Here is a 25,573-nt window from a genome sequence, read left to right on the forward strand (position 1 = left end):
GACCCCTAGCAGCTGCCTGAGGGTCCCCGGACTCCCAGTTTGAAAATCTACAGGGGAAGGTGATGTATTTTATGAATGAAGTGTTAATAATGTAGTATTCATTTCTCTCGCTGTCATTTCCCCCCGCGTTATTTTGTACCAAACACATGCGTTATTTATTTAACAGAATCTACTTTCAGAACAAGTTTTCACATTGGAAAAACTAGGCTAACATTAATTTGTCTTGTGCTTCATGTGAACACAGACACTCTCCACTCACGCAAAAAAAAAACTCATAATGTTAGGTGTATTTACTAGAAGCATGTTTATTATTAATGATATAAAACAAGTTATGAAACTTCAAGAACACAACATTCCTCTTGACAATTCCTGACAATTAATAATACACTGTTGTATATATATATTCATTAATAGGCTTGGTGACAACAGTTAAAGAGAGTTAAATACTAAACAGCAAGAGCAGAATAGAGAAAACCGTTAAAGTTACAGAAATCAAAAGAAGGAAAAAAGAGAGTGAGGAAGAGAACAAAAAGAGAGAGAAAAGAAAGAAAGAAAGAAATTGTACCTTTATACTTCTTCAGCGTTCAATACCGCTAGTACAGAGAGAGCACGTCACGTTGGTTAGTGAGTACAGCAGTAGTTTAAGAATGGCACACAAACATCAGTATTTAGAACCATGCAAAGCGGTTTAATACCCAAGCAACCAGCATCAGTCCACAGTATCGTGCATGCCGAAGCGTTCAAGTTAACGTTTCGAATATGTCAAAGATCGCAATTCTTGAACAGCCGGACCACAAGAAAAAAAGATACTAAAAGAAAAAAACCCAACAACAGACGGTTCAGACTTCAAATGTTGTTTGGCAAACAAATTGCAAAATGTAAAAGTTTGTTCATCTTCAGTAGAGACCCTTCTTGCATATAGGAAAAGTTTCAGCTCTAACCATAAAACAAAATTCACATCATTATCATCATCCAAACTTCATAATGAAGATGGTTAAAGTCCAGTGACTTCATAAACAACCTTCCAAGAGGCAACAAAGTGCTGGTCCTAAACTAGACACATTTTCCCTCAAACGTTATTTCAATAAGCAAAAACCATCAATAGGTTCCTTCAGATCAAGAGATCAAGCAGCAAAAATCTCTGGCCATCCTCTCGGCTCAAACGCAGGAACGTTTTGATCATGTCACAGACGTGCTGGCCGAATTTTTGCACCAGTCTTTTCTTAGAGGTTAGCAACATTGTGTTTCGGTCCCGCTTCTTCAGTGCTCCTCAAAGTGCAATAAACTTCATCACTGACTACTCTCAAACAAGAGAAACAGAAAGAAAAGAGAGATAAAGAGTGTGTAAGTGTGTAGCTAGAGACAAAAGAGGTAGTGTGAGAATGCTTGTAGTTAAGTATCTGAATGAGTGTGTGAATGTGTGTAAGAGACAGACAGAGAGAGAGAGAGAGAGAGAGAGAGAGAGAGAGAGCAGTATTCTCCAGGCCATGTCCATGGTGAAGCAGTTCCAGGATGAAGCCTCAGTCATCGTAAGAGCTTCAGTGTGAGCGAATCCTCTGCTGTATGTCAGCTTCAGCTTCAGTGTTCAACAACTCCACAGCTGCTCAGAGAGGCTTATCAATGACCGTCACACCTACACACACACAGTGGATCAGTACAGTCATTCAAAAAAGGACTTGCTAATACAGCAATCATTATTAATAAATCACAATATGAAACTGGGCTTGGGAAATTAATAGGGTTGAGCACTGAAACCCATACCTATATGACCAGTATGTACCGGGATGAATCAGAAAGCAGATTTTGGTGCCACTTAAACTGCTGATTGAAATATTCTGGGCATCATGTGATCAACTGCGAAATTCAAACATGCTTTCTCATTTTAGCTGGCACTGAGCCAGAGACGGACAAAATAAAAGCGATACATCTGTCATATAATGCTATGGTGGCTGAGGTGTGTCACGTGAGAAGCATGACGCATCGCCATGGAAATAATAAGGTGATGCATTCTAAAGTAACGGTCACCTTGTCAGGAGAGATGTCGTATTTTGCCAGAGAAGGCAAATATGGTCATATTTCTGCAAAAGAATTGCTGAAATTTTAAGCTGGTTTGTAGCATTCCAAGAATACAGACTACTTTGCTGTTATTAGTAATGTAACTGTTGTAGTTGGGTTAGGTGGCTTGGTTTTTATTGTGAATTTATTTAAATTTGTTGTGTTTTGTATTTACTTATATTTATATATTTAAGTATACTTTAAACTTTTAATATATTGTTCAATGTAAAGATTTTTTTTTTTTTAGTTTTTTTTTTTCCCCCTATACAAAAGCCATTCTTTAATGTTATCCACCATCATTTTGTTGCTCTTTTTTGTTAAAGGTGATAGAGAGGATTTTTTCGTCGACTGAGAATACAAAGACTGTTACTGAGTTTTTTAAATGACCGCATGCGTAAGAACAACCCCCCTCCTTCACAGCTCATTTCAAAGGAACGCGTATTGGAACACGAGTGTTTACCACCGGCATTCGCTGTGTCGTGTTAGTGGATTCATTATGTCAGACTCACCGCAGGTAACTCATAATCTGCAGTTGTTACTCCTGTCTCCTGACAAAAACATTGCATGCGGCGCCTGTGGAGTGTGGAAAGTTACTGGAGCGCGCAGCCGCGCTCGTCTCTCACAAGGAACGTCACGGCAGTGATTGACAAGCCAGAGGGCCAATCGTTTACGCGATGATCGCGTAAATGATTGGCTGATGTTTTTAAGGCCCTACCTCGTCCACAGATGATGTATATTTATATTGTTACTTTCAGTGCACCTAATAAATAGTCTTTTATCGGTTAGTAAAGACAGTTTCAAGTAATATTGCAAAAATTTATAAAACAAAACATCCTCACATTTGACTCATTTCATAAAATAATTTCAATTAAACACAGTATGATCCTGTCATTAGACTGTAACACTGGCTTCCCCATAACTGATGATGCTTCAAAATTCTAAAAAGTCAAAGTGCTCCATTATGCTTTTTCGAATATTACCTTTTTAATGCAGTGTGTAATATAGCTGTTTGTGTTTGTGCCTGCTTTAAAGATGAAAGTGCACAACAAATAAAGTTATTGTCTCCTAAAATGCCATTGCCAGCCTATGGTCTTCACCGGCTGCCCGCAAACAAAGTCTACTTTGACCCGCCCTGTAGTTGGAGCTGAGGCCTGGAAGAGTTTTTGTCGACATATCGAGAAGACGCCGTTTTCAGCGCTGTGAATCAACTTTGCATCCACTTCAAAAGGATGAGGACTCGTGCTGGAATTGATATACGGAAAAACTGTCGCCATCGTTCGTATGACTGTGTATTAAGCTCTGAGGAGGCCTTTGGAGCTGAAATTCAGATATGGTGATAGACATTTCATTTCCAACACACACTATAAGCAGTAGACCAATCACAACAGACTGGGCCATCTAACCAATCAGAGCAGAGCATGTTGGTGGTAAGGAGGGGTTTAGAGAGACTGAATCTTCAAACAAACCGTTTTCAGACTCTTTGAGAAATGAGGTGATGTGTGATGTATATTATGATAAAATTCAAGTGTTTTTTGACCTTGGATGAATGTAAACCTAACCTATTGTACGAGATCTCTAAAACAAAATTAGGGACCTTTAAAATAGCTTAATAGGGGCACTTTAAACCATTTTGGCAGTGGCATATTTTTTCTTTTTTTACTGTTTTTGAAATAAGTCTCTTATGCTCACTAGGCTGTACTTCTTAGATCAAATCTACAGTAAAGATTTATATTACAATTTAAAATAATTGTATTCTGTTTTAATACATTTTATTTAAACAATGTAATTTATTCCTGTAAAGCTGAATTTTCAGCATCATTACTCCAGTCTTCAGTGTCCACTTCAGTTTAACCACATTTAACAGTACATTAGCAACATGCTAACGAAACATTTAGAAAGACAGTTTATAAATATCACAAAAAAATATCATGTTATCATGGATCATGTCAGTTATTATCGCTCCATCTGCCATTTTTCGCTATTGTTCTTGCTTGCTTACCTAGTCTGATGATTCAGCTATGCACAGATCCAGACGTTAATACTGGCTGCCCTTGTGTAATGCCTTGAACATGAGCTGGCATATGCAAATATTGGGGGCGTACATATTAATGATCCCGACTGTTACGTAACAGTCGGTGTTCTGTTGAGATTCGCCTGTTCTTCAGAGGTCTTTTAAAACAAATATAAGAATGAGGAAACAATGGAGTTTGAGACTCTCTGTATGTCATTTCCATGTACTGAACTCTTGTTATTTAACTATGCCAAGGTAAATTCAATTTTTAATTCTAGGGCACCTTTAATGCATCCTTGCTAACTACAAGTATATATATATATTTATTTATTTATTTATTTATTTATTTATTTTTTTAATAAAAACAATATACAAGTAGTCTGCCATTTTGAACAGTCTCTTTTTCTGACCTGCGTAGCTGCGTCCTGTGCTCATGCAGGTGGGCAGTAGGGTCCATTTATCAGTGTTTGGATTGTAGAACTCCACTGAAGCCAGGTTGCACGAGCCATCATCACCACCAATCACATACAGCAGGTTATTCACGGCACACACACCTGAAACACACAAAGTTATTGAAATATACTGTTAATAAACATCACAGCTAGAAATTCTTCATGTTAGCTGGCACAGTGAGGCATGTTGTGCTGTTCAGCAAGGATATAGCATTTGACCAACTCACCTGCGTTCCTGCGGCACATGTTCATATCAGCCACCTGTTTCCATGTGTTAGTGGTGTGGTCATACACCTCACAGCTCTTTCTAACCAAGGGGCCGTCGTGCCCACCTACTGCATACAGCAGACCTTTTAACACACCAACACCTGTCCAGCACAAACATTTGTGGTTTACACAGATACATGTTGATCACCAGGATATGTGAAGGTATGCGTGGGAGCGTGTTTATGTGTTACCTGCACCACTACGACGGGTTCCCATCTCTGCTGTGTAAGTCCATTCATTGGTGTTGGGGTTATAGGCCTCAACAGTACTCAGACACTGACGTGTTGCTCCATCATACCCTCCGACTGCATAAAGCAAACCTAAAAAGAGAGAGTTTGAAATCATCATTTGAAATCAAGCTGTTCGATATTAAACACATTTTTGAAATCAAGCTGATTTGACATTTTTTGAAAAAATAAAAATATGCGTTGCACAAAAACCAAAGCTAAAATTATAACTGTTTCATGATCAATCCCGAATTAAAATGTATTATGTAAAATTATGTGTGTAAAATTATATGTTTTAAATAATATATTAGTAATGTAATGTAAAAATAAAGTTTGGGGTTGATTTTTTTTTTTTTTTTTTTTTTTGAAAGAAATGTCAATACAGTAAAGTTATATTGTGAAATCTTATTATTTAAAATAACTTTTATTTTAATATGTTTTAAAATGTAATTAAATCCTGTGACAACAAAGCTACATTTTCAGCAACCGTTACTGCAGTCTTCAGTGTCACATGATCCTTCAGATGTTGAAAACAGTTGTACTGACTAACATTTTATATATTTATTAATTTTATATTTCTTTTTTTTAGGATACTTGGAAAAATATAAAGTTCAAAATAACAGCATTTATTTGAAATTAATGTTTTACTGTCACTTTCAATTTAATGCAAACTTTCTGAAAACAATTATTTAAAAAAAAAATCTTACTGACCCAAAACCTTTGGTAATGTATAAGATTCTGTACATTATTAATGATTATTATTCATTTATTATATTATATTTATTGGCATTACAATGTAAGCACTAATCAGCATCAAAACAAAATATGCAAATACATTAATATGGTAACATACTTGTTATTACAGGTAAGGCAATTATGTATAAATTTTGTATAATAATATATAATAGGTCCCTGGTCTCAAAAGGTTGAAGACCCCTTGTTTAGTCAATATCAAATGCCAAACAACAAATAACAGCAATGTACATCTATTGGCTGTGGCTGTACATATACAGATGGTGACTGGTTTCTTGGCAGTTACTAACCTCCAACAACGCCGACTCCAACACTGCTACGACGCGTGTTCATGGGATTGACGTGGAACCACTCATTGGCCTTAGCGTTATATGCTTCTACAGTAGCTAAACCTGCAAACCAACATTTTCATCATTGTAATGATCACAGATTTAGGAATACAGTACATGTTCAACACCTCAATCATGGCCATACCCACCTTTGAGGTCCAGACCTCTGTACTTTTTCCCAAGGTGTATAAAAGTTGTGAAATAATTTCCTAATAATAACTGCACTGTGCCAAATAATAACTTGGTGCTGCAAAAATACCGCACAACACCAAGATAACTGACTATCTCATCCAAGTTGATTGAATAGGAGTGTAACAGCGCTTGTCAATGTAAAAACGACTGAGACGGCCAGTCAAATAAAAAAAGGTGGGACTTACTGTTACTTTTTTACAGAAGCCGAGCGGTCAGAAAGTGAGATGTAAGAAGTAGTTAAAAATTTTGATTAGCGTTTACAAAAGAAATGTTAAATGACCAACAGTAATATACAGTAATGGAAGCAACTCAACCTGAGGTGCTTTCAGCATAGGCAATAAGATTAAGAATGAACGTGTGCATATTGTAAATTCACTTCCACAGAAAAATCCACAGAACTACACTAACACATGGAAAAATCACAGTGTTTATTAGGTTGTGGTTAGGACAGTCATTTATCCTAAAAAAATGCATTACTTTTCAATAAATTCTTAATAAATTTCTTCTCTTTTTCACAAGAAATCCCCAATTGTCTACAACCTTGTATTGTCTACATTGTCCATATTTAAAGTGATAGTTCACCTAAAAATGACAATTCTATTATTATTTAGTTATCATTTACCTATTCAAACTTTCCATTCCAAACTCAAACTTTATTTTTCATTAACTTTTTCATGACCATGACGGTGACTTCAATGACAAACAAAAATGAAAAAGACCAGTGCTGGCTCCAGGATGACAGTTCAGAGAGTGTGCTAAGATTTTTTTTTAAGTGCATCAATAACTTCAATATCCTGCATTTATTTTTATTAAATTAATATCCTGAATTTTATTTATTTATTTTCCATTTTTACCTTAAAACTATATTTACAAGGTCACACTGTAAAGTGTGCACAGTAATTAAGCACGTTATCAATTTCACTGAACATCTTTATTATTACCTTATTAGCTTTTTGAATCAACAACGGTTTATCGAAACCTGATGGCTGACAGTCCCACCTGCTGGCCGGAGAAGATAATGAGGGCTTTTAAAACTGCAGCGAGCTAAATGAACGAGATACTGTATAGAGACAGAGCGCATTTAGGCCACGCCCACGCCGGGGGGGAAAACAATCCAACCGTCTCCATTGACTTTGTATTGCGTGAGGCTGCCTCCTTGTCATTTCTGACTTATAACAAAAAGGTTTACAGCAAACAAGCTAAAAAACCCAGAACTAAGTTTTTATAAGCTACAGAACCGTAAAAGCCAGCCTTTGAGGAGAAAAAAAAGTGGATACAGGCAATAAGAAGTGAAGCATCAGCAGGAAGAATGGGTAAATTTTGGGATCCTGACACTCAGTATGCCTCAGTATGCCTACGTGTGCAGTAAACATTTAGTCACTGATAAGTCAAATATCCAAATGTCAATTTTATATATTATATTTCCTGTCGCTGATTACGTTCCCCTCCAGTGGGCGTAGTTCTCATAGTAATATGACATGTCGCGCTCTGTCTCAATATGCCTGTATCTACTTTTGTGGCCTTAAACGCTTTTTTTTGGGTCGATAGCTTTGGGTTTTTGGTTCTGGGTTTTTTTTAGCTTGTTTGCTGTACACCTTGTCACATAGCAGCTTTTAGACACTGTTCTGTTTTTTTTGTTATAAGTCAGAAATGACAAGGAGGCAGCCTCACGCAATACAAAGTCAATGGAGACCGCTCTGCAACTTGCACTAGCATCGGTCAAGCGTGTTGGCGACTTGCAGGCCCTCTCTGTGAGCCCTGCATGCCTTGAGTTTGGGCCCAACAACTCCAAGGTCGTTTTGAAACCAAGGCATGGCTACGTTCCTAAGGTGCTCTCGACTCCATTTATAGCACAGGTCATTTCCCTCTTAGCGCTTCCTCCGTCGTCGGACGAGCAAGAGCTGCACGCCCCGCCAAGCGCTCCTCCTTCCCGAGACGTCAGGGACCCCGGCCAAAGATTTTGCTGGACCCGACGCCTCCCAAGTCTTCCTGATCTGTCAGGAAGGAAGAGGATGGGGCAAAGTCTCGCCGAGGCCGGACCACCCCAAAAGCTCCTTCGCTCAGTCTCCCCGCCGCCCCGTTCAGTTCCGGGCGTGGGAGAAGTGTTCAGTGTTGTGCTAACTGGGCCCACGACTGTTGTGCCCATGCAAAATGCCATTATGGCAAACACTATGGGTATTTTACCTCCTCTAAGAAAGAGCACATTTCCTCTTCCACACTCGCCAGTGTACGGGTCCCCTCTCGGCGGTCCGTCATCAGACGCCATTCAACCCCTTGTCACACGGGCCTAGGCCTGGCAGGCCATCCCCGGTGTGTCAAAATGGGTTCTGGGGACTATAAGTCGAGGCTACTCCCTGCAGTTCGCCCGAAGGCCCCCGTGCTTCAGCGGGGTGCTTCCCACTCCGGTGAACACGGACGATGCTCATGTCCTCTGAGCCGAAGTTATGTCTCTGCTGAGGAAAGGAGCTATAGAAATAGTCTCCCCCTCAGAGAGCGAATCGGGGTTCTACAGCCGTTACTTCCTTGTCCCCAAGAAAGATGGCGGTCTCAGACCCATCTTAGACCTCAGACTCCTGAACCTCTCCCTCATGAGATGGAAGTTCAAGATGTTAATGCTGAAGCAGATCCTCGTGCAGGTTTGCCCTGAGGACTGGTTCTGCTCACTGGATCTGAAAGATGCTTACTTTCACATCCAGATGGTCCCCCATCACAGGCGATTCTTGAGATTTGCATTCAAGGGCGTGGCTTACCAATATACAGTCCTTCTCTTCGGGCTGTTCCTAGCTCCTCGCACTTTTACCAAGTGCACGAACGCGGCGCTTTCCCCACTCAGACAGATGGGAATCCGGGTTCTGAATTATCTCGACGACTGGCTCATTCTGGCCCAGTCGCGAGCCGAGCTAGAACATCACAGATCCGTGCTCCTTAGCCACTTGGAGTGCCTGGGACTCAGGATCAACTTTGCCAAGAGCTCACTGCTCCCCAGCCAACGTATCTCGCTTCCTGAGTGCAGTTTTCGACTCTGTCCGTATGACGGCTGTAGTCTTGCCAGAGCGCGCCCTGGCCATTCAGCAGCTCGCGGCTTCAGTCAGGAACAAAGCCTACCTCCCTCTGAAGTTCTTCCAGAGGATGCTAGGGCTGATGGCTTCCGCCTCCCCGGTTCTGCAGCTCGGCCTTCTACGGATAAGGCCTCTGCAATACTGGTTGAAGTATTGGGTCCCTCCTCACGCTTGGCGGCACGGCCGCCTGCATATCAGGGTCAATCAGGCCTGTCTGGCAGCTCTGAAACCCTCCAAGGTCGTTTTGAAACCGAGGCATGGCTACGTTCCTAAGGTGCTCTCGACTCCATTTAGAGCACAGGTAATTTCCCTCTCAGCGCTTCCTCCTTCGTCGGACGTACAAGAGCTGGAATTACTCTGCCCTGTCAGGGCATTGAGGACTTATGTTGAGCGATCACAGCCTTTTCGGCAATCCAATCAGCTCTTTATCTGCTTTGGCGCACCAAAGGGTCTTCGGTCTCAAAGCAACGTCTTTCGCGTTGGTTAGTCAACGCTATTGCTCTTTGCTACTCCTCTATGGGCCTGAACTGCCCCATAGGAGTTAGAGCCCACTCCACTAGAGGAATGGCTTCCTCTTGGGCCTGGTCCAGTGGAGTTTCTATTAAAGACATCTGTGAGGCGGCCGGCTGGTCCTCGCCGTCCACTTTTGTCAGATTTCATAATTTGGATATCCCGACCTTACAAGCTCGGGTCCTCTCGGTATGATACAGCAGCCTCTCTATCGAGCGCCGCCTCATGCCACTTTGGGAGTTAGCTCCCCTTTTGCAAGTGTAACACATGGGTTCGACGCCTCCGGCCCTCTCACTTGTCCGCTGGTTCCCTTGCGGTGTCCTAGACAAGTTCAGTCGTTCCCTGCCATGGCATGGCGCGGTTGAATTCGTTCCCCATACGCAGTACGAGTGAAGTATCGAAAGGGAACGTACACGGTTACTAACGTAACCTCGGTTCCCTGAGATACGGAACGAGTACTGCGTTACATGCCGTACCACGAGGCTGCGGCTTCAGTGTTGTCGCTTCAGTCGTATGACCTGAAATCCTATGGCGAAATGCTTGCTTATATAGCCGTAAGCCCTGCCCATTTTGGCTGGCTTCTTCGCGTGCTTTGCCGCCATAGGCCGCGCAGCTATGCCGCGCCGTCATTGGTTCAACAACTTGTCTATGAGTGAACCAATGACTATGCAGTTACACCGCGTTATTGAAAAAGGCTTCAGTAACGGGGAAAAAGGAGACCTTTCTCCATATGCAGTACTCGTTCCGTATCTCAGGGAACTGAGGTTACGTTAGTAACCAAGTACGTTTTCCCCCCCGGTGGGCATGGTTTTCAGATTATGACACGTTGCGCTCTTCCTCTATATCCAGCTGCAGAACCGCAGTGCCAGCAGTTTCAGACCAGCAGCCACAGGACGGTGAGTCTTAGGGTATGTTTTTTTCTTTGTACAAATGACTGCCAAAATGATCCCCATTCACACGGATCGGCAAAAACGACTAAAAACGCGGTATTATGCATACCAGGTCTATAGTTGGTGATGCCACTTTGTACATACACATTCTTTTACAGAGCATTTGCGCCAAAAGATCATGTCCCTGTCCCAAATGGCACCCTGAACAATCACATTTTAAAAATGACAAATGTGACACCCTACGGCATGCAACGTCAACTGGCGGCCCGCGGGCCAAATCCGGCCCGCCAGAGATTTCCATCCGGCCCCCAGAATAATACTGAATTCAGGAATAGCCTTGTAAGAGGAAAAAGTTTAGGGCTGGTCCGAATACCATTTTTTGATGAACATCGACTATTCGAAGCTTCGGAGAGAGGGGCTGAACATATTTTTCTCTCTAATAAAGGCAGGAATCTGTGTCTGTATATCCGTTTGCATTTTTATTATTTCAAAAACCGTTCATCCAATCGACTTCACAGGGGAGTGCAGTGTCGCATTTGGTGCGATATAGATGGACACGCGAGACGCGACACATTCAGAATTAATAAACTTTTAGTAAACTACAGTTAGAGCAGCGCGAGCGGGAAGCGGCGCACCTCACGCGGGCAGGGCTTATGCTCCGAGAACGGACACTGCACTAGTGATATAAAACGCACACACACAGGTCTGTTAAATTAAGCAATACTTTTAAGGTAGTCTAATAATTTTCTGACTAACAAATTGACACAATTTAAACAAAGAAAAACGAAATTAAGTTAAATTAAAAACGAGATTAATTTAGATTGATAATAACGGGTAAAAATGCTAATACATTTTGTCTATTATTCTATTTTCCACAATGTCAAAGCAACAAAACACAAGCTCAGACATGCACAAACTCCGCTGTTCTGCGCTCTAGCCAGAGAAAACTCCCGTTGCTGGAACACGCGTCGGTTCTATTTCTAGCATGCACGCGTTTTCTGCGTGGCTCGAGCGCGCCTGAGACGCGTGTCTCAGTGTGCAAACTCCAACCTGTTAAATATGGGAGCCGAAATAAAAACGGACACGCCACGCAGCTGAGTCGCTCACGCAGCCAGTGTGTCGCCGGCCTTATTCAAGGGGGAATGAGAACCGTTTTTTATTTTTAATCTAACGAAACAAAAAGCCTTCTGAAAAGTAGCTTGTACCATAGCCTGCCTTCAGTCAAGAATGACGATAAACGCGTTCTCTCATTGAACATCTTTTATTGTTTCACGTGCTCATTTTTTCACAAATGTCAAAATTTTCCTTGCCTGGGATTTGCGCACAATTGCGTGACAGTGATGGACAGCTTGAAAGCCTCACAAATATGAAGCCTAAAATATCGCTATCGCCCCCTGGTGGCTTGCTGCAGTACAGGTAATATGTAAAAAATAACATAAATTTGGAATTAGAATTAGTATATCAAATAATAACATACAGTGTTAGGATAAAATTCGAATTTTATTTTATATTACGAGTATCTGGCCCTTACAGTGTCTGCAGTGAAAAATTCTGGCCCTTGGACAAATATAGTTGATGACCCCTGCCCTACGGTCTCACGGACTTAACGGACACACGCACGCAGCAGCCATTATAAGTCCACAAGACCGAAAGTGCATATGAAGTATGCCATTTGGGACAGGGCCCACGCCTATAGACTAAACACTTAACGTGCATGCCGTCACCGTTTTCACAGATCTGCGTTTTTTGTTGTTTACACGGAGATGATAACGATATCTTTTTCAAAAACGTGCACTCCGAACGTGTACTTTTCTTTACAAAGTAACATCACCAACTACTGGCCTGGCAGCATAATACAGTTTTTAATTGTTTTCGTGGATCTGTGTGAACGGGGATCGTTTTGACAATGTTGTCGTCTGTATGCGAAAAACGCAAAGGAAAAACCTTTCCAATTTTAGTACATCATTGTCATGTAAACATACCCTTAATAGAATTCTGCTGCCTATAGACTAAACATCATTTTCTTTTATTAAATATAAGCTATTTTTGATCGGATCATTATCTACAATATATATACATTTTTTTAGAGCAAACAAAGTGCAATAATTTATATTAAAATTAATATTAGTTGACGTTTATAACGTGAGTGAATCTTCAAAAAGGTTAGGTGCTTTCGACAATAATCAGGGGCTTAAGCCACCAAAGTAGCTACTCACCAATAGCAGATTACAAGAGGACAATACGTCTGTCGTTATCTTCTGAGCCATTCTGAGATGTGTCTGAAGTCCGCGATCTTTTGCTTCATATTTAATAGTGCTCCATTATGTTCGCTGTTGATGAAGAGCTTAATATGATCCCTATTCGCTAATGCGCGCCGTACCTGAGCGTGGCTTAGTTGACCCCTTTCCCACATCAAGACCATATAGGCACATTAAACATTTATTAAACCTTAATTTATTTTTTAGGTTTTTAATGTGCCGGCGCTATGCAAATTTCTGGCGGGGCTATAGCCCCGGCAAGCCCTGCCCTAGCGCCGCCACTGAAAAAGACTGGCATGGTTTTAAAGCTATTGTTATCCAATTTTTGTCCTCCAGAAATCTTAAAATGCACATATATACAACAGACCTCAGTATTTCTAAAACCCTGCTTATGACTGCAGTTATTATTTGTACGTTCATAGTAATAAGCATTGTTACCCTAACTAACATAACAGTTATGCACTTCTCCACAGTAAGAAATGGTGCTGCAACATCGTAAAAGCATTTTTGACTCAAAATGAATATACTGCACGTGTTACCTGTGCTGCCATCAAAGCCCCCTACAGCATACAGCAGTCCGTTGAGGACAGCTGACCCTAGTGTTGACCTCCGGTCCTGCATGCTGCTGACACAACACCACTCATCTTTTACTGGGTCGTATGCGTCTACCGTCCTCACACGCAATGACCCGTTGAAACCCCCGACAGCGTACACAACACCGCCCATGTACACCACACCTATAAATAAATTAAAAATATATTTTTGTGAACATCTATAACAGTTGGTGAGTGAAGATTTTTATTTGTTATATAAGATTGTTATTCATTAATTATTTTGTATTTCATAATTTATTTAATATTTTGCTGAAAAGCCATAAATGGCAGGTTTCATTGTGAAAACTTATCCCATATAGTCTCACAATTATCTATATGTTATATGCAACCCTGTTTCTGGGTTACACTACCAGTCAAAAGTTTTGAGTTGGTAAGATTTTTTAAAATATTTTTGAAGGTTGCATTCCTTATTCGATCAAAACTACAGTAAAAATAGTAATATTGTAAAAATATTATTACAATTTAAAATAACTTAAAATGCTACATTTCTATGTTAATATATTTAAAAAAGGAATTTATTCCTGTGATGGCAAAGCTGTATTTTTTAGCAGCCATTACTCCAGTCTTCAGTGTCACATGATCCTTCAGAAATCTTTCTAATATGCTGAGTTGCTGCTCAAGAAAAAATTCTTATTACTATCTATGTTAAAATATTCAGTTGTGCTGCTTAATATTTTGTGGAAACTGTGAACAATTTTTCCAGGATTCTTTAATGAACAGAAAATGTGAAGAACTGCATTTATTTGAGATAGAAAACTTTAGTGCCATTATAAATGTCTTTATACTTTTGATCAATTTAATGCATCTATGCTGTATTAATAGCTATTAAATATATTAAATAGCTTTTTTCCTGGGACAATAATGTTGGAAACATACATACATTTAAACCCAATATATTTTTACCCTTTCAGTTCATGTTTTTTGTGTAAATAAATTTATGCCACATAAAAAGTCTGTGAACGCACCTTTTTGTGGTACATATGGCACTTAAAATGTGGCCCCTTTTGCAATGTAAAGATATTCTCAGTGAATCTGCATTTTTCACCCACATAGGGTGTCCAAAAGGCCAATGATCTTGAATGCCAGTCATTGTCAATGATAAGAGTGTGCCTTCTCACCTGCTCGACATCGTCTGGAGGGTAATTCTGCCACTTGGAACCATCTCTCCTCCTCAAAATCATAGCACTCCACACTGCGAATAGCTTTAGGGGCCTGTCCCCCTACTACCACCATCACCTTTAACACACATGAGAAAAGAATCAAAACCCTCTAGAACAGCAGTTCTCAACATTTTTATCTAGTTTAAATTATTTTATATATAAAAGTTATTTTAGTATACTGTAAATTCTTAGAAACATATTCTTTGAATTCATGCTTGTTTAATATATATAAGTTATATGCTATTATTATTAGTTATATATATAATATATGCTAGTTTTTAAATATATAATGCCTTCATAAACATCAAGTAGTGTAACCAAGTAAAAAATAATAACATATTTCCTTACACCTTGAATGCATGCAAGCACCCACATCTTAATCATTATGAATTCATACATTTTATGGCATTTTTGGAAGCAGTGTTATTTTAGTATTATTTATATGCTAGTTACGTATAGTTTTTCTAAACATTCTGAATTAGCCTTTGTTTTTTGTTTTTCAATTTTAATTTTAGTTTAGGTCATCTAGTCACGGCACACAGCGCGAGAGAGATGCTCTGCGATGCACAAACGCGTCTACTGTGTGTTGCGGGTTTTTGTCCTGTGCAAGAAATCACAAGGAAAGCAGTGCAAGCTTTGACTCATTCGTGTTTCCAGATTATGCTATAAAAACAGCAAACAAGAACGAGCCCACAATAAACCGAAATAAATCAAAATGCTTTATGCTGAAAATAAGACCAAAATATCTCGACCCACACCTGCTCAGCCAAGCTTAAACAACAAGCCCAAAACACTTATAATAAGTGGACATGACAACATTGCAAGAGCACACTCCATAAAGCAGCTTTTAAACAAAACACAATGCCTCAGTCGACTGTGCTTTAGTTAAAGGTGCCCTAGAACCAGTTTTTACAAGATGTAATATAAGTCTAAGGTGTCCCCTGAATGTGTCTGTGAAGTTTCAGCTCAAAATACCCCATAGATTTTTTTAAATTAATTTTTTAACTGCCTATTTTGGGGCATCATTAACTATGCACCGATTCAGGCTGCGGCCCCTTTAAATCGCGCACTCCCTGCTCCTCGAGCTCTCGACTATAATACAGTGCATTTACAAAGTTCACACAGCTAATATAACCCTCAAATGGATCTTTACAAGATGTTCATCATGCATACTGCATGTATGCGTCGGATCATGTGAGTAAAGTATTTATTTTATATGTTTACGTTTGATTCTGAATGAGTTTGATGGTGCTCCGTGGCTAACGGGCTAACATTACACACTGTTGGAGAGATTTATAAAGAATGAAGTTCTGTTTATGCATTATACAGACTGCAAGTGTTTAAAAATGAAAATAGCGACGGCTCTCTTGTCTCCGTGAATACAGTAAGAAACGATGGAAACTTTAACCACATTTAACAGTACATTAGCAACATGCTAACAAAACATTTAGAAAGACAATTTACAAATATCACTAAAAATATCATGTTATCGTGGATCATGTCAGTTATTATTGCTCCATCTGCCATTTTTCGCTATTGTTCTTGCTTGCTTACCTAGTCTGTTGATTCAGCTGTGCACAGATCCAGACGTTAATACTGGCTGCCCTTGTGTAATGCCTTGAACATGAGCTGGCAAATGCAAATATTGGGGGCGTAAATATTAATGATCCCGACTGTTACGTAACAGTCAGTGTTATGTTGAGATTCGCCTGTTTTTCGGACGTCTTTTAAACAAATGAGATTTAAATAAGAAGGAAGAAGCAAGTTTGAAACTCAATGTATGTCTTTTCCATGTACTGAACTCTTGTTATTCAACTATGCTGAGGTAAATTCAATTTTTGATTCTAGGGCACCTTTAAAATTGCTGAACATGATGAGTCTTGTCGCTGTCACATTTCTTTGGTCAGAATAGCCAATACCAAACATGTGAGATGGCAGAAAGTTGCTATGGCGTCAATCAACAGTTGATTGCATACATTCTAAGATGGGTGACGAGTTTGAATCCAGCTCGTATTATGTGCAGATCATGTTCCCCCCTCTTCATCCAATGACTTCCTGCTCTTTACAGCTGTTATTAATTAAAATGTCCAAAATTAAAAAAACAAAACTGATCATAATCAAGACTGTGCTTACAAACCTTTGGGTAGCTGATGGGTGTTCTCACTCTGGTGCGGATGGTCTTCATCATGGAGCGCTGCTCAGCAGGCAGCAGGTGGTACTTCATGGCTTCAATAAGGTAGTCTTTACAGGCGCTGCTGTTCTTTACTAGAGTTTCTTCTTCCACCCTCTACACACACACACACACACACACACACACACACACAAAAGTTAAATTATATTAAATTAAATTACATTAAATTACAAAGAACATCAAAGCACACATTTACTAATGCAACAGAACACACACACACACACACACACACACCTGCACGAGGTATTCTCTGGAAAGAAGGGGTAAGCGAACATGCTCCATCAGATGAGCCATGTGTTCTTGACGCACATCTTTATCATGTGTGACCCACGCTATGACCGCTTCAAACACCTACAAACACACAGGGAAAGTTTATGCCAGTTTATATATTTATCTTAAGTGATTTAAATCAGAAATGGTCAGCATGAAATACAGGTGTAAACAAGGTCCAAAACATTTTGAGATCCTATTCACTGCAATCACATATGCAGATATCCACATCACATTTGTAAAGTGAACAGTAATACGTGAAAGTAAAAGAAAAGATAATAAAAACATCAAAGCACCACCTACTCATCTGTCAATCATAAAAATAAAAAAAACATATTTTCTAAATGTTAGAAACTTTTACTGTTTTTTTTTTTTCATGTTTTTTTAACAAAGTAAAAAAAAATTCCATCACGCAAAAAGTAATAACATATTTCCTTACACCTTTGATGTATGCGAGTGCCCACATCTTTATCATCACAAATTCATACATTTAAGGATATTTTTGGAGAACAGTATTATTTTAGTATTATTTATATAATATTATTGTTGTTAATATTATAGTTATATTGTTGTTAGTATTATAGTTTATTTTTATTATTTTTTATTATTATTATTATTATTATTATTATTTTTTTTTTTTACAAGTTTTGATATTTGTGCTTTTGTCATTTTAAATAGTTTTTGTTTTTTTAATATTACTATTTAGATTTAATTTATCTTTATTTCAGTTTTAATTTTAGTTTGAGTTCAGTTTTAGTTTTTATTTATTTTCATTTAATAATTTTCTTCCTTTAACTTGGCGATAGTTTAGTTTTTCATCTAATATTTGTATTTTATTTATAACAAAAAAGGCTTGTCATTATAATAACTCTGTTGGGGAGTCAGAACATAGAAATAGACATAGACACAGACATTTTATACCCTGAACTAATCTTGCTTTGTGATAAGAAGTTTATTTGTCAAATGATCTGATATTTTAAGAGATTTATTGACCTTGACACTGTCATTAGAGTCTGCAGGGCTTCTGTATATGATATTATTTTCATATTATATGTTTATTTTCTGCAGAAATAACCATTCGGTCAAATTTGAATGCATGTAGTCACTAAAGTAGACACATTCTCCTCAAAATCTGATCACAGGAGAGATGCATGTCAATACCAGGTATAAATAGCAATCTGTCATAGCTGACAACTTGTGACTGGATCACCAGAGATGAATGTTAATACCATGTGGAAAAAGGCTATAATTAATAAAAACACAAAAATATGATATCTTTAGAAGCTGGTGTTGCCATGGCAAAAAAACAGCATGGTGCCCACGCCTTGCATCTTCCAACTCTTGTTTCCATGACGACAAACAAGCTCTCACCACCAGCAGCTACAGCTATTCCCATAGTGTTACTGTACCAGCAGTATGTTACCATGGTAACAGAGCTGCTAAAGTCTGCATGATAAAAATCACCTGTGTGCTGCTATAGTTACAGATCACTAGCAGGAATACAAGTCTCTCATCAAACCTGACGTTACCTTTTCTTCTGATGGAATGGTCAGTTTGTCACTTGCTATGAGGCTGCAGACTTGCTCCATGCCCAGATTGAGAAACTCCTCACTCTGCACGACCTCTGAGAAGTGCTGCTCTGTGAGTGTCAATGAGTGGGAGAGAGATTGAGACTGTTAAACAGAGTTACTGACACACAAAAAGAAACATAACTATTGTGACTATCGTGTACATGAATTTCTCGCTTTTCTCTTGTATGGACAGACACACACACCTGCGTACGTGTTGGCGAGATTGAGCAGCTCCATGCAGGCGTGCAAATCGGCAAAGGCGCGGATACCGAGGCAGTTGGTTGGGTGAAGTTGAGTTATGAGAAACTCGCAGCAGGCCTTTTTAACTTCCTGCAACTGCAGCAGACCAGCGGCAGGCAAGAGCACCTAAACACACACATATAAACAGAAAATAACTCGCACACAACCTCAAGAATGCGATCTGCTGCATTTTTATTTGCCCAGGCAATAATTTCTCACATTCAATATCCTGTTTCCCTTGTAAATACGTCACATTACATAAGTAAAATGGGTTGCAAATGCCGTTTCTTGACTTTTGCAAGATTTGCAAAGTATACACACTGGATGCACTCCTGCCTATGTTAGATGTGAGAAATGGATGTCTTTTGCATTGTTTTTTAAGGATCTCACATCATTGAATGCTGCATGAAGTTAAAAGTAGGCCACGTTGCACTTCATCTGACTGTTTTTAATGGAATGAGAATGTGTTCTGTATGTACACCCCTCACTAGGGGTGTGCGATATAATGATTTTTGATCGTGGACGATTAAAATGTCTCCACAATCGTTTTTTAAGAAATATTGTTCTGGCACCTCCATCCCAACATACTGAACGACACCACATACATTCACATCAAACGTTTTGAAGAGATAGGGTTATGCTCACGTGACATTGCAGTTATTAACAATCACAAAAGTTTATTATTTGCATGTTTTAATGGTCAAAGGTATTGGCCAGCTATTGCGTCTGCATCACACGCATGTGTCGTGCTGCTCACGTGAACAGCGTCGGCCAATACTGAGCTGGAAGGAATTAAAGCTGTACTTTTTTTGTGTTAAAAATGTACAAAAATAATATAATGAGAATATACAACATGAATCCATTTTCCAAACCGTGTTTTTGTCTTATCCTGAGTCATTATGGCACACTTATAATAAGTGTCTATATTCTGACTATTTCAGACCGGACTGGTAGGACTCGCCGCAGAGTATCACAGTAACTGCGTGACTCGCCATAGACATACACTGAGAAAGTAGCTCCGAATAGAATTTTCCTCCGCAAGACGCGTGCAGTTGTGTTTATTAACCGCTAGAGGGCCAAAAATCGCGGACAGCAGCTTTAATGACAGAACTTTAATTTTTGGGTGAACTAACCCTTTTATCTGCACACTTTTCGGAGCGAATACACCCGCATGCATACTAAAAGCCTGTCAAACAGCACTTGAGTACTGAACTATGTTATCTTTCACGTCTCATTACACTTAAACTGTCAAATACACACAAGGTTTACAGAAGCACAGTCGATTATGTCTTATGTGAACGTAAACAGTTGGAAGAAAACCAGATGCGTATCTGTATATTAGATCTGTGCATGAGGTTTTAAAGTGACAGCAGCCTAATAATCTGGCTGTCGCTTGTCATTAATGTTAATCAAACAACAAAAGACAGAGGAAATCACTTACTGCTCTTCACTAAGTAACTTTAGTAGCTTTAATAAGAATCAGTGTATAAATAATTTATACAGTGAAGTCTAGTGTTATATTTTTACATTTGTTTATTCATGATTTTACTTAAATTCTTGAATACTTCATCTATTGTGAAAAAATAAAGCACTGTTTGTTCTTATTTTTAATAACAAAGATAAAATAATGAAAAAAATACTTTCATTTTCACCCACACCTACTTTGGCCTAAATGGTCTGTCAGTGTTTTTTCTTTTATATTTTGTTACCTTCTAAGGCTACATTTTTAAAATATGTAAATTTGTTTGGCTGTACTGCTCAGTCACTTGCAAATTAGTAAAACCAATCAACATTACCCTCGCACACCTTTAGGTGATAGATAGGTGTGTAGGAAAAAAGACCAAAAACAAGTCAAAAATCAAAACTGAAAAAATCCCACACACTATCAATATTTGCACACGTATCAAAATAGCTTTATTCACAAAGTTTCGGTCCCATGACCTTTACCAGCCATACCTGGCATTCCTGATGAAGGTCATGGGACCGAAACATTGTGAATAAAGCCATTTTGATACGTGTGCAAATATTGATAGTGTGATTTTTTTAAATAGTAAAACCGACATGAAAAAAATTGTGAATTGTGATTTTCCTGAAAAAAAAAAAAAAAAAACATATATTTTTGCCATATCTCCCACCTCACACCTTTTCACCTCTATTTGCTCAAAAGAAGCTTTACGCACATGCAAAATTAATTGTCCCAGACTGGGCAAGTTATGGCCCCAGGGCATTCTTATTGTAAGCCCTGCAGCAAAGTTTGCATTTGAGTCCCTTCCTTACAAATTCGGCCTCATTTTAACACCCTCCGTCTAGTCAAATGTGCAGACACAGACACATAAGCTACTGACACCCACCCACACAGCACACAAACACGCACACTTCCTGGATGTGATTTTCCGTCCTCTCAGAGTAATACCAAAGAGCACAACATAAAAAAATAATACAGATTCAATCAAGTGTGTTTTTAGGTCATATTTTCATAGCATGCAAAAAGTCACTCACACACACTCACCTGCACATTCTCCTCCGTTACTTGGATCTCAGCAGTGTAAACATAATCAATCAGCATTCCCAGAGTCCAGCCATCAATCTCTTTGATTCGAACCTTCTTCTGACGGCTCTCGGTCATCTCTCCTACAAACACAAATATTTACAAATTTCACTTTAAATATTCTTTAGCATTTTGAGAAAATACACACACACACACACACACACACACACACACACACACACACACACACACGTGTATATATTTTATGCAGTCCAATGTAGTTCAATTAAGCACAAATAAAAGTAGAATAACAAAATAACAATGAATGCAATAACAACCAAATTATAAGTTTAACTTATAAGTTTAAAAGGTAAACGTTATTATACGTTTATTTAGGTAAAAGTGATGTCTGGGATGCTGGAGGAAGGAATACGGTTCCCAGCATACACTATGGCATGTATAATTAATCCAAATGATTGTTTACTGCATTATTTGGACTGGTGTTGTTGTGTTAGATGCTCCTGTACGTTATACATATGGTGATAACAAAATTTTGGCCCTCAAATATGTCACTGTCATAGTGGTTTGTATGCTCGATGTTCAAGGCACATCAAATTGGTTAAAAAAAATGCCTAGTTTTTATCTATGGGTCATTATTTTCTAGAATCTTTGCATCCTTAGTGGCAGAAATTTTTGTTAGCTTAGTAAATGTTGCATGAATTAACAGTGAATTCACTGTAACACAAACCATGCAAAGTGAACTATTTATTTGTGCATTTATAAGTAGAAAACCTGAGTGAGTAATTTCGATTTCCCATCATGAGAGCAAAGACTATTTTCCTATTTTTTTTCCTTTATTAAGGATTTTTTTTTTTTTTTTCATTTCCAGACTATTACTATATTCTAGCAGCTGACTGCAGGTTTTGATCCACTTCAAATGTTGACTACTGTGTGTGTGTGTGTGTGTGTGTAATATATATATATATATATATATATATATATATATATATATATATATTCTTTAATTAGCACCTTTAATACTATTTTATTGTTGTTTAATATTGTATATTTCTTTTATATTTCTATTATTGTATAATGCTTTCGCAATATTAAACACAATCGTGCCAATAAATTACTTGTAATTGAAAAACTGTGCGTGTTCTGTAGACTTACCTGTAAACATAGCATGGAAGTAAGGACTCCCAGCAGCTAAGACGACTCGATGAGCAGCTATCTCCACATCCTCCGCAATGATGGTGACATCACACAGCACGCTCTGACTGCAGAGAGGAAAGATTTCATACACACTGACCAGTTCTTAAAAAAACACAGTGGCGCCAATAAGTATTTGGACACTTTTGGACAAAATGTCTGAATGACATTGCATTTGACATTACTAACATCAAACCATGTGGGATCTGCAAACAGAGGAAGTTCCTCATAACTAACATTTTCTGAGCCGTTTTAAAAGACTTTCAAGAAAGTCGTGTGAAAGTGATTTTTAGTGGCTATATAAATTAAATTCCCATAAATTCACACAGGTGTCCAAGCAGAGTAACTGAAGCTGCAGTTCATCACATTTACTATGAACATGTTCTACTTTTTGGGGACACTGTGTGTGTTTTTAGGAATTAATCGGTGTGTCCACAGTTTTAGATTTTGAAAGAGCTTTTCTAAAATATTTAGTTTGAAATGTGTGCTTGTGCTTATATGAGTCTGCATATATGACCAAAATACAGTAAAAAAGAATCATTTTGAAATATTAATTGTTAAAATAACTGTTTTACATTTTTTATATATTTTTATATTATATATATTTTATATATTTTTTATTCCTGAATTTTCAGCATCATTACGCCAGTCTTCAGTGTCACATGATCCTTCATAAATCATTCTATTAGGCTGATTTGGTGCTCAAGAAACATTTCTTACGAATCCATGTTGAAAACAACTGTGCTTAATAATTTTTTGTGGAAAAATGTGTGTTTATGTTCAAATGAACAATATTTTTTGCATTTATTTGACCTTTTAATTAATGTAATGCATAAATAAATATAAGCATTAATTTATTTTGTTTCTTTTCTTTGGACAGTACTGTATATTGTAAAAAAATAAATGCCATTTGGTTGGATATTTTGATATTTAATGCAAAGACATTTATATATATTTTTAAAAAGTTTATTTTTTCTTCAACAAATACTTTGTTGCATCTGCATTAATATAACTGATTTAATGTTACAACCTATATTTCATTTCTCACTTTCATTGCATGTTTAAAAAACAAACAAACAAAAAACAATAAAGGTGAACTTTGACTGAGGCTGTCATTCTTCCAACAGAAGAAAGTGATGAAAGCATTTTCATTTTTAGGTAAATGATCTATTATGAGCAGAAACATAAAAACATTGTTTATAATCACTGTTATTCATAGTCACTGCATGACTTCTAACAGTATCACACACACACACACACACACACACACACACACCTGCGGAGCTCGTTCATGATCCTGAAGGCTTTCTTCATGTGACGTGGATTGATGGTGACTGCACTCTGTTTCTCACACACATCATCCTTCAGCTCCACAGCTTTATGATGGCAAAGCTTAGTGCATCTGAAACACACACACACACACACACTGAGTGGTTCCTCGGCAAATGCTGTACATTACACAATCTTTACAGTGGCCATATGGTATGGAAGCTTGGTTTCGCCACAAAATAAAAACATAAAAAGGGTAATTGTGACTTTTAAATTCTGACTTTCCTCATAATTGCGAGTTTGTCTAACACAATTTACCTTTTTTTCTCAGAACTGCGTCCGAATTGTGAGGGGAAAAAGCCAGAATTGTGAGATAAAAAGTTACAATAACCTTATTTATTTTTTTACTCCGTGGCGGAAACAAGCCTCCATAATATGGCAGTTGTCAAATGTGACATAAGTCAGTTCCTAAACATGTGAGAGAAAAAGTGTTGGAGGTGTGTGGACAAAGACAGAGAGATGTCATGTGATCTTATGGCTGAACTGATTTACTCTATATTGACATTACAGTAGTGTGAACACATGCAGGCGTCTCTCTCTCTCTCTCTCTCTCTCTCTCTCTCTCTCACACACAAACACATACTGATCTTACAGTGGATGTATCTCCATAGCGCTGGTTCTGTTCACATCAGTCTGCGTCTCTCCATCTCTGGTCGGGCTCTGTCGTTTAAATCCCCGCTGTGTCCCGTCCACCGAACCGAGCCGAACCGGGCTGGACTGAGTCCCGGTGTGCGGGTCCAGCTCCGCTAACGAAAATGAAAAACGGCCTCAGAAACGGTGTCAGTGTGACTGACGTGTCCAGATAATGAGAGACTGATAGGTCCGTTGTGTGGGTGAAGACAGGACACATCCAGAGACTGAGACGCTGTATCTCACATACAAAAACAAGAGTGAAGGAAAGAATGACACTCTCCTTCGGCGAAACACAAAAACACGAGCGGCCCCACAGCGCCCCCTTCTGCTGGAAGACCTCATCATGGCAGACAAATGGGCAATATGCGTTTGGTTATATCTCCTAGACCAGATTAAAGGGTTAGTTCACCCAAAAATGAAACTTCTGTCATTAATTACTCACCCTCATGTCGTTCCAAACCTGTTCCAAGACCGGGAACACAAATTAAGATATTTTTTTTTCAAATTAAGACTCCTCCATAGACAGCAATTTAACCACCACTTTCGAGGTCCAGAAATATACTAAAGACATCGTTAAAATAGTCCACGTGACAGCAGTGGTTCAACCTTAATTTTATGAAGCGACGAGAATACTTTTTGTGCACAAAAACAAAACAAAAATAATGACTTTATTCAACCATCTTCTCTTCTGTGTCATTCTCCTACGCTGTTTACACTCAGTGCTTCCAGGTTCCACGTCTATTCAAAGTGGTGGTTAAATTGCTGTCTAAAAAGAAAAAAAAAAGTCTGATACTTCTCAGATTTTATCAAAAATATCTTAATTTGTGTTCTGAAGATGAACGAAGGACTTACAGGTTTGGAA

General features: G+C 38.5%; 1 protein-coding gene across 1 annotated transcript; it reads right to left on the bottom strand.

Moving 5' to 3' along the window:
- Positions 1-285: 285 nt before the first annotated feature.
- On the bottom strand, positions 286-25,036 carry klhl2 (kelch-like family member 2). Its single transcript, XM_048197596.1, has 15 exons — positions 24,671-25,036; positions 24,026-24,151; positions 22,711-22,817; positions 21,559-21,680; positions 19,013-19,175; positions 18,768-18,877; positions 17,203-17,319; positions 16,915-17,064; positions 14,736-14,853; positions 13,543-13,740; positions 6,056-6,157; positions 4,977-5,105; positions 4,746-4,886; positions 4,477-4,620; positions 286-1,633 (listed from the first exon to the last, which is right to left on the bottom strand). Exons 1-15 carry the CDS (start codon positions 24,685-24,687, stop codon positions 1,605-1,607), a joined length of 1,773 nt encoding a protein of 590 aa, XP_048053553.1. The 5' UTR covers positions 24,688-25,036; the 3' UTR covers positions 286-1,604.
- Between the last annotated feature and the right edge of the window lie 537 nt (positions 25,037-25,573).

This window comes from Megalobrama amblycephala, linkage group LG7 (assembly GCF_018812025.1).
Source record: "Megalobrama amblycephala isolate DHTTF-2021 linkage group LG7, ASM1881202v1, whole genome shotgun sequence".
In the NCBI taxonomy this organism is placed as follows: Eukaryota; Metazoa; Chordata; class Actinopteri; order Cypriniformes; family Xenocyprididae; genus Megalobrama; species Megalobrama amblycephala.